The 12,231-nt window shown below is 38.8% G+C and overlaps 1 protein-coding gene across 4 annotated transcripts in view; it reads left to right on the forward strand.

The window, feature by feature from the left end:
* Window positions 1–5,826: 5,826 nt before the first annotated feature.
* Window positions 5,827–12,231, forward strand: part of LOC102794855 (receptor-type tyrosine-protein phosphatase zeta-like) — a 94,491-nt gene continuing 88,086 nt past the window's right edge. For all 4 annotated transcript variants that reach the window (XR_015719269.1, XM_087843394.1, XM_087843395.1 and 1 more), the window contains exon 1: window positions 5,827–6,076. Coding sequence is in view for 3 of the 4 variants with exons in the window: in XM_087843394.1 (XP_087699520.1) it covers window positions 6,016–6,076 (61 nt within the window). In the remaining variant the exon portion in view is untranslated. The remainder of the gene's footprint in view (window positions 6,077–12,231) is intronic.

Here is a 12,231-nt window from a genome sequence, read left to right on the forward strand (position 1 = left end):
CTCTCAGATGGTCAACCAGGGCATGCACAATGGTGAGTAACCATGGTTACAGCGGGGCACTCAGAAACTCTCATGATCCCCAGTAAAAGATCTCAGGTTATAATAGCCATGCAAAATTAATTATGTACCCAAAGACTAAAACCTAAAGAAATATACTGTGAATATAGAGACATTTTAACAAGGTCAGTCCATCATTCCCTCCAGGTCTCACTGTCATTCCCCACATGAGCCTTGAACTCTGTACACATCCTTACCAACGAGCTCAGCTCCATCAACTTTAGGAAGCCACTGTCCGCTGACAGCCTTGTCATAGTTGGATACTCAGGCTATGGTGGACTTGGGATGCAGTAGACTATGGTCCATGGTCCACCAAACTGTGGTTTGTCTGGGGGGCACTGCTGGAGGAACAGTAGGTGGAGGTCAGGTGTGTGTATTGGGACATTCATAAACATGAGAACGCGGAAGGTCATCTTTCACGTTCCTCAGGAACAGTGTTGGTCAAGTTACTTGAAAAAAGTAATCAGTAACTAATTACTGATTACTTCCCCCAAAAAGTAATCCTGTTACTTTACTTTACTTTGCTGATTTACAACCTGAATAGGTGATAAAGCAATAGATCTTTCAGCCCAATTCTACTTTTTCTACATAATCCATCATACAAAATGCAATCAAATGGAAAGGTCTCTTTTTAAAACTTGTTTTATTAGTTTTAATCTTTTAACTTAATGCATCAAGCAAAAATTTAATTATATGCAACATTCTCTGACTGGAAGAAATTTTTTTTTATATTTAAACCTATTTTCTGCACATTCCAGCACATAAAATTTTTTTTGTGTGTGTTTACACTCACACTTTCAAATAGATGCAAGTAAAACACAGCAGAAAATAAATAAAGTCAAAGACTAGCGGTCCTGTTACTCTATTTTCACCTGTAAAGCAAGAGTAGGGTAGGCGGAGGTTTACGCTGGTGCAGGTGTGCCACAGCGGTTGGTGCTTTTTTCCCACACACAACGGACACTAATGTTTTTGTCACTTTTTATGGAATCAAACTCAAAATAAGGTCAGTACTTCCACGCTGCACGCTCATACTCTCTCCCACACTCCATATATGATACATTGTTGATCTGCACACAGCTGTTGTCACAAACGTCGCACTCGCTTACGTCACTGTCATGCGACATTCTCGCAAAAAAATCACGGTTTTGGTAACACAGTAACGCAGCGTTCCTACGGGAAAGTAACGGTAATCTAATTACCGTTTTTGCAATAGTAATCCCTTACTTTACTCGTTACTTGAAAAAAGTAATCGGATTACAGTAACGCGCCCATCTCTGCTCAGGAACGCCTCAGGACTTGACAAATCGTCAGTATATTATGCCTTGGGAGTGAGAATGGGCTGGGCCAGCTGACCTAAGAGACCGACAAGGTGTGTAGGGATGAAGAAGCTCAGAGAGGTAAGGCGGGGCAAGATTGTGAAAGCATTTAAAAACAAACATAAGAATTTTAAAATGATGTCTAAAAGACACATTGTGACATCCTCTAAATGGACTTCAATACTGATTAATAGAAAACCACTGACTGTTCAGCAGATGTTAGGCTTTTTCGGGCTGCCTTTTTAGGCTGGTTAGAGTCTAAATCACAAATTATGTAAATATTACCCAACCTCTTTGTGACATTGTGGCACAAGCTTGCAACTGAAACTTGACAGCAACACTTATTTGGACTGTAAAGGGTGAAAATGTACTGATGTACTACAGTTCAAGACTGGACAACATGGAAAAGGCCAAGCTGGATACATTCAATACCTTGCAGCCCTAGTAAAAGCTATTGGGAAAAAAAAACCTAGCCACATTGTAATGTACCACCCACTAATAGTAAGCACAAATCACAGAGTGGTTACATTTCTCAGCTCATGTGCGTTCATTTTTTCCCCAGCCAGAAAACCCAGAATCTGCAGCATTTTGATAAAACCACACAACACCTATTGAACAGAAGGGATTAACATGGCAGTTGGAATGACTTCCAAAGAACATGAGCCATATGACTATGCTGAGGTGGCTGTAAAGGACATCAGATTGAGACCAGACCTGAGGACAGAGCCTTTAGAAGATCCTGATCTCACCTGATTGGGAGGGTGAGAAGCGGAACGTGGTCTCATTTGCAGTGGTACAACAATCCCCACTTGGGACACCGACTAAACCTACAGACATGAAGCTATGGGTCGACAATGGTAATTACGACAGAAACCTTACCACAACTCACTGAAGATAAGACATTATGGGAATACAGAAACAAGCAGGAGCCTATGAAATTAATGAATGGATAAAAAGGGGAACTATACAGACGGATGGGCTCTTGTTCACATCATGGGAGAATAGTGGCACCAGTGAAACTTTGTCAGCCTCAGATCAAGCAAGCACATGGCCCTGTGCATGTTAGTAAAAAGTTAACTCAGAGAAATATGGAAGAATTGTGATGGTACCCACAAATGGGAGACATTTTGTAGAACTAAATTGCTCACTGTCTCAAGTGCAATGAGCACAACCCTTTCGTGGGAAAGTTTCCAGACGCCCCATTCAAAGACATTAGCATTGACTTCACTGTCATGGGAGCTGAACACAGAACAAAGGGATAAATATACTTACTGGTAATGGTGGACAGATTCGCTAAATGGGTGGAAGCAATTTTCTGACTGACTATGATAGGGAGTGCCAAGAATCATCAGGTCTGGCAAAGGGTCACATTTTAATAATAAGCACTTATCTGAGGGTGTGAGAGCTTTAGGAATAACACACCGATTCAGGGCAGTATATCATCTGGCATCTCAGGGTATTATAAAAAGAGCAACCAAAATGACATTGGCACGATTGGCATTAATATCCTCAACTGGCAGATAGGCTGTGATGAGCACATGACTGCTCTAACCAATCTGACTCGAGATAACTCTAAACAGGTCCAGAAAGCTTAAAAGGAGGGAAGACCAGAGCCAACAGACTCCTGTGGTAAAGGTAGCTGACTGGGTGCGAGTAAAAGTTCCCAAAAGGACTTGGGCTGAGCCCAGATGGACTGGACCGCATTGAAGCCACTAGGTGCCTTCCCAGCTTTGACAGATGTCCAGCTGAGATTTTCCTAATTTGTCTGTTGACAGTACAGGCTAGAACAAAAACAGGTTTTATGTCCAGTGTTGTAATTTTTGTTTTCATGGTGTTACAGTGAGGCAATGCTACTTTCACACCATGGTTTGTCATTAATAGAATAAATAAGACTTTTGTTGTTGTGGCAGAAAGAAGACAAAAAGATAATTTTGCAACACAAATCAGTGATGCAGATTTCAAATGCACTTTAACTGAAATATAGCAAAAGTTCAAAATGTTCTGATAATGTGGGGACTTATAAAGTGTCTGCTTATTTCTATTTGTACTCTAAATTGCGAATATAAATAGCAACATTAGCTAATGTTGCTTAAACCACTAGACGTTACTAGCTAATTTTAACTTTCTGATCCACTAGTCCATTGGTATAGTGTGAGCTGCCTGCTAAGAAGCTGATATACTGAACTTTACTTCCAAGGATCTAGACTTTCTTTTAATTTTTTTTAAATTGAGCAATTACCTTGAGCAATGGTTTTTCAGGCTTTCTGAAGGTCTTTCAGAGTTGTTGTGGTTTATTTTTACTGGCTTTTTTTTCACTCAATTTCAGTCCAAGGGATCATCCAGTGTTGTATCTACACATAACAGACAACTTAGCAAAGAATCAATTTTTAACTAAACATCTGTAGGTACTAGCAAAAAGCTCCCTCAGAAAGTTCGTGCTGTGTTGAAGAATAAAGTTGCTCATACCAAATGTTGACTTCCAAGGTAATTAGTACAAACTCTGTTTTTACCTTATATATTGTATTTTCATGTTTGCTTGCATATTATAAATAAATCACTGCTATTTCCCTAGCAAAAACAAATAAATGGGTGGTTCAGTACTTTTGCACAACAGTTTCCAAAACATGTTTTTAACAAACTAAACTAGTTACCTCTATTTTTAGAATGATCTTAAACCAAATACTAAAGGGTGCTGGCTCCCGTCAGTCTTGTCCCAAAAGCTTATTTTTGACAGTCTTAGCCTTGTATGTTAATTTGTGTCCATTAAAATTCAAAATATATTGTTAAATCTGTATTTCAACTCTGGTGAATACGTTAAGTCCAAACAGCAGACCAGACATCTGTGCAGTGCTAGCCAACACAGTGAGGACCACCACAGCTAAATTAAAAAATTGCACTGCAACAAGACCATCCCCTTATGAACACACACACATGCACACACACACATACACACACACACACACACACACACACACACACACACACACACACACACACACACACACACAATGGTATATCATGTAAATGGAAAGTAATTATATGTGAGTTATTGCATATCTCAATGTCACCATGCATTGCATACAATATCCTCTAGTGGAGTCCAAGAATAATAATATGAACCTTAGTCTAAGCCTAAGTACATACATGTGCATCTGCTTAGAAATGTGTAAAAACTTACCTTGGATCAAAGAGTAAATGGTAAATGGACTGGTTCTTTTAAAGCACTTTTATACGCTGAGCACTCAAACCACTTTAGCGAGGCCAGGTGCAAGTGAGCAGATGAAGGGGACTCCTTTTTTTGTGACATACTTCTAGTAAAGACAAGAACATTAAAACAAATTCTACTTGCATTTCAACTGTAAAACACACACAAGCTGTCACTCTGATGAATTAAACCTGCTAACAGTTGTCTTTGGCCACTGGGGCCTGGCTTACATCCTCACCAAGTCTCAGTTATAGCATAGAGGCTAAGAGTAGTTAACAATAGAACACAAATGGATTTCCACAGTCTCTCTCTGTACAATAACTTTGAGAAAGCAAAATGTACCTGGAGTGGTATAGACTAAAGTGGTGGAACCTGGTCTGCTTTTCTGTGTAATGCCAAGTATTTATTTACTCTTGTAGAGTCCAAAAATAAAAACGTGGAGCTGGAAATGAGCAGTTACTTTAACATTTCTGATCCTGGACCAGGATTTACTTGGCAATGAATCAATACCAAATTTAGTAGTATCACCCACCTCCATTTGATAAACACGGGAGCTTCTTGTTCCAGAAAATCAGATAATTCACAAAGAGGTTTGAAGTCCCTTGATCAGCCAATTAAATGCTAGACAGACCACTTATGCCTGAAGTGCACTTGTATAGGCGATAGGACAGGTCTCAGCAGGTTTGGGGGATCCCAAGAACAATCTATCCAGCTTACTCACCAACCCTATCATATAATTTTTACTAAACATAGTTTTCCCTTTTAATATTTCACTTAAATGCAAACACACAAATTTTTAAATAACTAGATCAAATGATATAATGATTAGATTAAATCAACTTATTTATGACCTTAGTTTTCTCATCTATTTACTGCTGTCATATCTTATTTCCATTTGCTGTGCCCCCTTTCCCTCTTAATATGTTTCCTTCAGTGTTTCCTAAGTTATGTATCTTCTTTAGTTCTTTTTTTTTCATTTTCTTCTCCCTTGTTTCATATCCTTATTACTTTCACTTCTTCTTAATCTTTCTCCCCAACCAAACCAAACTTTAAAATGTTTTTGCACCTTTTTAAGTCCTATTCTACCCTGACACAAATATCAATTAATAAGTACAAAATTCACGGCTGAATGAAGTGTAATTGCCAGTGTCTCTATTAATCGTCGTGTGGAGGAATTGAGCCAGTGAAATGTGGGCGGCGCACCGCCTCGGTGTGGCCGCTCCTCTCCAGTCAGGCAGACTGCGTGAAGAACAACGGACAGAGCGAAACCGCGTCGCACACTGGGACCTGCGAACTGTACCACACATACGTAAATAGCCAACTCACAACCTGCATAGTACAATATGGAGCTGTGAGGGTCGTGGACCTACTCTCTCCCGCTCAGCATAAAAACACTACATTGTTTATTTTCCGTATTTACGAGTATTTTCCACCAACATGGAGACTACAGGCTTCTGGCTGCTACTGGCTGCACACTTTATCCTTATCTGCCAACAAGGTAAGGCATGTTGTAATTAATGTTAGTTTGTTATTCACAGAAACAGTTAATAGTGTTTCAAAAGTGCGGTGGCCTTTTACTTGCTGCGCCAACTTTTAGGTGATCACTAGCTTTAGGTAAGTTGAGCAGTACGCTCTCTCAAAAAACAAAAAACAAAAAAACCCCGAAAAAAATCTATTTGTAGTCTTTGTATTTTGTTAGCATTAGAAAGGGGTTTTTTTGTCTGGTCTATATATATTTATGAACTCATTTTCCTAACTGTGGCTGAGATGCCACACACACACTTCTTTTCTTAATTACTCAGTGGGATCTCAGATTAAAATGTTCTGAGGCATAGAGTGTCACACATAAATTCTAAACTGGAGCTGTCAAGCATGAAAAGAGAGGTCTGGACACGGTCTAACTGGTTTATTAAGAGTGTCAGACGCTCTGTATTTATAAACAACAGCAATTGAAACCCAGTAACACATTACACAGTAACACATTATATATATAAAATATATATATATATATATATATATATATATATATATATATATATATATATATATATATATATATATATATATATATATATATATAATTCATAAAACTCATGTACATAATATATGATGTTTATATCAGAGATGTGACTTTTAGTTTTGTAGCTGTTAGTTTCTGTGGCTATGGAGACGTTTCCAATTTTTATTTATGTGTTATTTATTGATTTATTTTTTGACTGATGCCATGGGAACGTGCAATCATCATAAATGTTTAGGTTTAACTGTTTCAGTCTACTCGCATGCAAAAACTATACTTAACTGGCAAGTTAGTTGGCAGATCTATATTCGTCTTTCCACCAGAGGAACTCAGGGAGTCTAGAAGTTCCAGGCAGGCAGTTTTAAAAGCTTGTTGTAATATCTCAAGGTCTATGAACTTTTGAGGTGGGATTTTACAACTGTATTTAAAATGCAGTGAGATGGTGATCTGATGGCACACTGTTGGTGCACTGTTGCCTCATAGTAAGCGTGTCCAGACCTGTGTAGGATCCTTCTGTGTTGAGTTTGCATGTTCTAATCATGCTTGTGCTCCTTTCCTTCAAGAAGTCTAATTTTTTCTACCAGAAGAAAATATGAAAACATATTTTTTCAACATTATTTTGACAAAGGGGCAGGCTTACAAGTGGAGTTGGTCCCTAGGCATTGCACAGTGCTGGCCCACTGCTGCCAATGCTTAAGATGGGTTAGATGTGGCTATGCTATAAATATTAGTAAAAATTATATATTGTCTTAAAATATTAGCAAGGTCATTAAAAAGAAGTAACTCATAACCAGTCTTTGTTTACTGATTTTCATTTGGTTTTGCTGTTAGTAGCATTTAGTAGCTCTTCTGGTACTTTAATCATTTTACATGACCATCCACTGCAGGCAATGTTGTCTTTCAAGTTATTTGCTGAACCCTAGAATCAATTCCTCTGTGTTTAGTAGCTGTTCTTTCAAGACTTAAAAAAAGACTGATAAGTTGGTCCTTCTTCTGGTCTTCTTGTCTCCCCAAAAGGAGTTTGTTTCTTGCACCATCTCCCAGTACTTCCTGGGACATGGTGCAAATTCTAAGTTGCTTAAAGCTGCACTATATTTCAATACAAGTCAATATATTAGAGTCAATTTATAGCTTCTATGATTACTGTTTTCATAAAAAATGAAAATACAGAAATGTCTTGTGTTATATTGGTACTTCTGCAAACTTTAAAATCTACTAGAATTTACAATTCCTGTGTGTGTGTGTGTGTGTGTGTGTGGGGGGGGGGGGGGGGGGGGTTGGTACTAATGGACACACTGGTAGGTCCTGCAGGGTTATGGAGCTTTAAAAAGTCATTGGAAATTAATTAGTTTTTTTCCTTAAATTTAAATTCTGGAAGAGCATGTTTTAAAATGTAGCTATGATGACATGTCAGGGCACAAAAAGACATTTTAGCTTTCTGAGAAGGCAGCACAAGAAAAGATGTACAAGGAGAAAACTCAGCACCATCTGTCCTCCCATAAGATACTTTTGAATGGGCAGTGCAAGCCCCGTGCCCTACTGTGTCTGGGCTCATAGAATCTCCTGCCCACTTATTGTCTAACAGGGAGTCTGCTGACAGATGGCGGTCACAGTCAGCCTGTCTGACACTAAGGCGCATGGAGGAGGAAGCTGTGGAAATGATACTCATCACACACAGTGAAGATGCTCACTTCTGGTTAAAATAAATGCTGTTTTTAGTCTGTGCTCACATTTTGTATAAAAACAAATGCGTCAGTGCTTTTTATTTTTGTATAGACTTTTATTTACTGAGTTACTGTATCAACTTCAATGGCCAATCAGTGTAAAGTTTGTGTGTGGAAAATGCTGGTGTTTTGATTCAACTCAAGTTTAACAATCAAATATTCTATAATAGCCTAGATTCTGTTCTTTCTTTCTTTCAGGAAAGACATAAATGATCACCACAGACTACCTCCTGTTTGTCTTTCTTCTTTACATTAATGTTTTTTTTCCCCCTAGTTATTTTATCCCTTGATATCTGTCCAGTGCTGCTTGGGGAGACTGGGAAGACATCCTTTGCTGCCCAACTGGTAGTCTGGAGAGAGGGATAAAAAGAGCAGATTTCCAGTTGTGACAGCGGGGATATTTGATGACCAGATTAGGTGGTATTAAGCGTTAACTCGGGCATACAGAGAAGCCATCGGTTTAAATCCTCCTGAGTCTCCCCTCTTTTTTTTCCATGGGCCCTTGGCTGAATGGTGGCTGGAGTTATTTGGGGAAACAAGCAGACGGGTATTTGGTGGAGGTCAGCTGAGGAGGCCAGTTGGTCGAGCTCAGCCCAGTGAATTATGCTGTGAGAGGGGAGATTTGTTTTGAAATAGCAGGAAAGGGGGCAATGACATACAGAAGAGAGGTCTAAGGGGTAGAATGAGGTGGAACGATGGGGTGCAGAGCAACACAGAACAGAAGAGGGTAATGGGTGTTTTCTTCTTTTTTACAGGGGATGGGAAGGTGGGGAAGTGTGATTCACGATGGCAGTGTAATTTGTCCGAGTGGTGGTGAGGACGAGAGGGCACTGTCACACTGTGAAGCTGGTGCTGAAGTGTGTGTTTGTTGTTAGGAGTGGGGAATAAAGTAAAGAGTAAATGCATACATTTGCCCTCCAGTACCACAAGATTGTAGGCTCACAGAGTGATAGAGCACAGGTTAAGCAGCTCTTCTTCCTTTGTTAAACTTTAACAGCCCCGGCAAAGCCCACTGTGCATTTTGGTTCTCCAGCCCCACTTTGTAGTCCACTTTTGTGGACTATAAAATATGGAAAGCCACATACATGTTTGTCTCTTTCTGCTCTTATGAAACAAATGAAATGACAAAACTGTGAAAAATGTGAGTAAAACAATACGTCGATTTACAAACACATATTCTTTTACAATATAATATGTGTCAGTCTAGGTTTACAGTCGTCCAGATCATGGTAGTCTAAGGAGCTTGAAAAGAAAGTGACTGAACTTCTTTAAGTTTCTTGAAGATGCTTCATCTCTCATTTAAGAAGCTTCTTTAGTTCTAAAACCAAATGGTGGATTCCTAGGTATTTAAACCCTAGTGGGAGTTGTCCTGTCGTGTCCTGATCATTGACCCAATATTGATCATGTGCCTCATCATATTAGCCAAGGTGTGAAAAAATGGCACAAGTTATTATCAGCAGAGGTTTTGGGTGAAACCTCTGTGAGACCTTGCCTCTCCCTATCATGTGACTTATTGTGATCACCTGACACAAGATATGAGTGGGGGTTAATGTGCCTGGGAAGGGATCTTAAAACTGCATTGTAGCTGGCAGACAGTTGATGTCACCCTGTCAAAAATGTTCAAAGATGGTCGTTCACAGTGGATATAGATGGCCTCTTTCAAACCATGTCTTCTGTCCAAAATGTGAACATTGTCAACCTTGAACGAGTGATCTTTGACCTTTAGATGCAGCTGTACAGCTGTCTTGTCCTGTCAAGGTGGCTCTTCTATGTTGTCCCATGTGGAGCCGCTGTTTTGTTTCTCTAGTGTCTGAGCAGTCCTCACTGCACTGCACAGTATACAACGTTTATAATATCCCAGTAAAGATTGGACGTCGGATGTGCAGGTCCATCAGTCCATGACCAATCCTGGACATGTATACAATGTGCAAACTTGGTCCACAATTTGGATCTCCAACCATGACCCAACTTGGACTTTGGGTCATTTTTTTTAGATGTCATGTGGACATCTATGACAGGTGCAAGAAATTTACATGATAAATAAATTTTTTTTGTTTTATTTTTTACAAATATCAACATTTTTTGTTATCAACATGATGCATAAGAATAGAGATTATTTATAAACAAACAAAGTTTATTATGTGCTAGCCTGTTGATTTACTCAGTACATGTGGGTATTTATTTATTTTTTTGTTATTTACATTTTTTCAGTTTTTCTTTAACTGGCTTATTTATTTCAATTAATCAACTTGTGTTTTTGTAACCAGGTTAAAACTGATTTTTTTAAAAGTTTTCTTTAAACGTGTTGAAATCCATGTTAAAATGTAAAAATAATAATGGTATTTAGTATTTAGAATTCTTTTTAAAATTTATTTTAAAAGGAGTACAATGTGTTTAATAAGTTTAAAAGAGCAGTATCCTATTTTACTGTGAAGAGCTTAGAAAGAGGAAGTGAATGTGGTTGTGATTGGTCGCAGGACTGGGAGAAGTTGTGATGGAAAGTATGAGAAGTTTGTAAAAGTGTTTATGTATGAACTGCACTATCTGCTCGACAGTCTTTATCAGTGCACACATTTCGCGAACTGCCTGTGAGAAGCTGGGGACATTTCTGCACAATCTGCTGCTCAAATCCACCATGCAGCTGCTTACCTTTGTTTTAGCTTAAGAGCCCGCGCCATCTTGGAGATCTCCACTGATTACGCTGCATTCCTTCACACATAACTGTTTCTGTACAGAAATCATGCTGCCCACCCTCTGGAAACATGTGACTACAGTGCCTATAGAAGCATAATAAAAATAAAAAAATGTCTAAAATGAGTTGAAGTTTGACATTGAAACGATGTCCACAACAACCACATTTTATGGAGACCAACACTAGATGTTCAGTAGATGCTGAAAAAAAAAAGTTGCCTGGCATTACAAAACAACAATGTAGTGGGATAGAGAGCCACATACATACACTTAACTGTTTCATCCAGAGGTGTGCTGACTCTCCACAGGCAGTTCTTCATGTTTTATATTTGAGAAGCAGCCCCACATGCCTCCCCTTTTGTTGATTTGTTCATTGATGACTGACTTCTCAAATTGTCCTGTTTGAAAGATATCGTTTCATCTCTCAACGAGCTGAATTTCAAATTGCAAGGACAGCACAATAATGGCAACATGTTCTCACATTCCATAAGTCCCTGAAGCTATGGGTTGCATGACATAGACACCAAAACCATGTCTTGCACTGTGTTATAGGACAGAGAACAGTATAATGTTACTGATGCGGAAGGGAAAACATCTCGTTGGGCTTATTCAGACACACTAGCTACCCCCATTCACAACTTTCATCACTATTTTTGAGTAGGGCTGCCACAAACGATTATTTTGATAGTCGACTAGTCACCGATTATTTTTGCGATTAGTCGACTAATCAGATCATGCATCCATTGGACGTACAGCTTATTGCACCAGCATGCATCTGCTCTTATATAACTATCATTAGCTTACAGCTTTAAGTGTTTAAGGTATGTGCTAACTAAAAATAAAGACAAGATGATAGTTTATTAAAATTTAATGAAATTTGCAGATTGTTTAGGTGAAGTTTAATAAACTCCTTGCTATCTAAAATATAACGGGACACTGGAGTATATTCTTGAGCATCTCACATTTCTGATAATCAGTTGTCTGCTTGAAGTTTATTCAGCTGTGTAAAAACTTTAATATCAGCCAAACCGATTTACTCAGGAACAAATAAAATACTAAAAAAAGCCAAACAATAACATTTGTAAGTTATGTAAGTGACTTATATATGTTTAACCTGAGTAGCGAAAGACGGCGGTGGGTTTGACAACGATTTGCCGGGAGTCCGGTGTTCTCACGGGCTCTAATGAGCCTTGCCCCCGGCTAGCTATCAAGCTAGTGGGT

This window comes from Neolamprologus brichardi, chromosome 7 (genome assembly GCF_056152115.1).
Source record: "Neolamprologus brichardi isolate AB-2024 chromosome 7, ASM5615211v1, whole genome shotgun sequence".
NCBI classification, from domain to species: Eukaryota; Metazoa; Chordata; class Actinopteri; order Cichliformes; family Cichlidae; genus Neolamprologus; species Neolamprologus brichardi.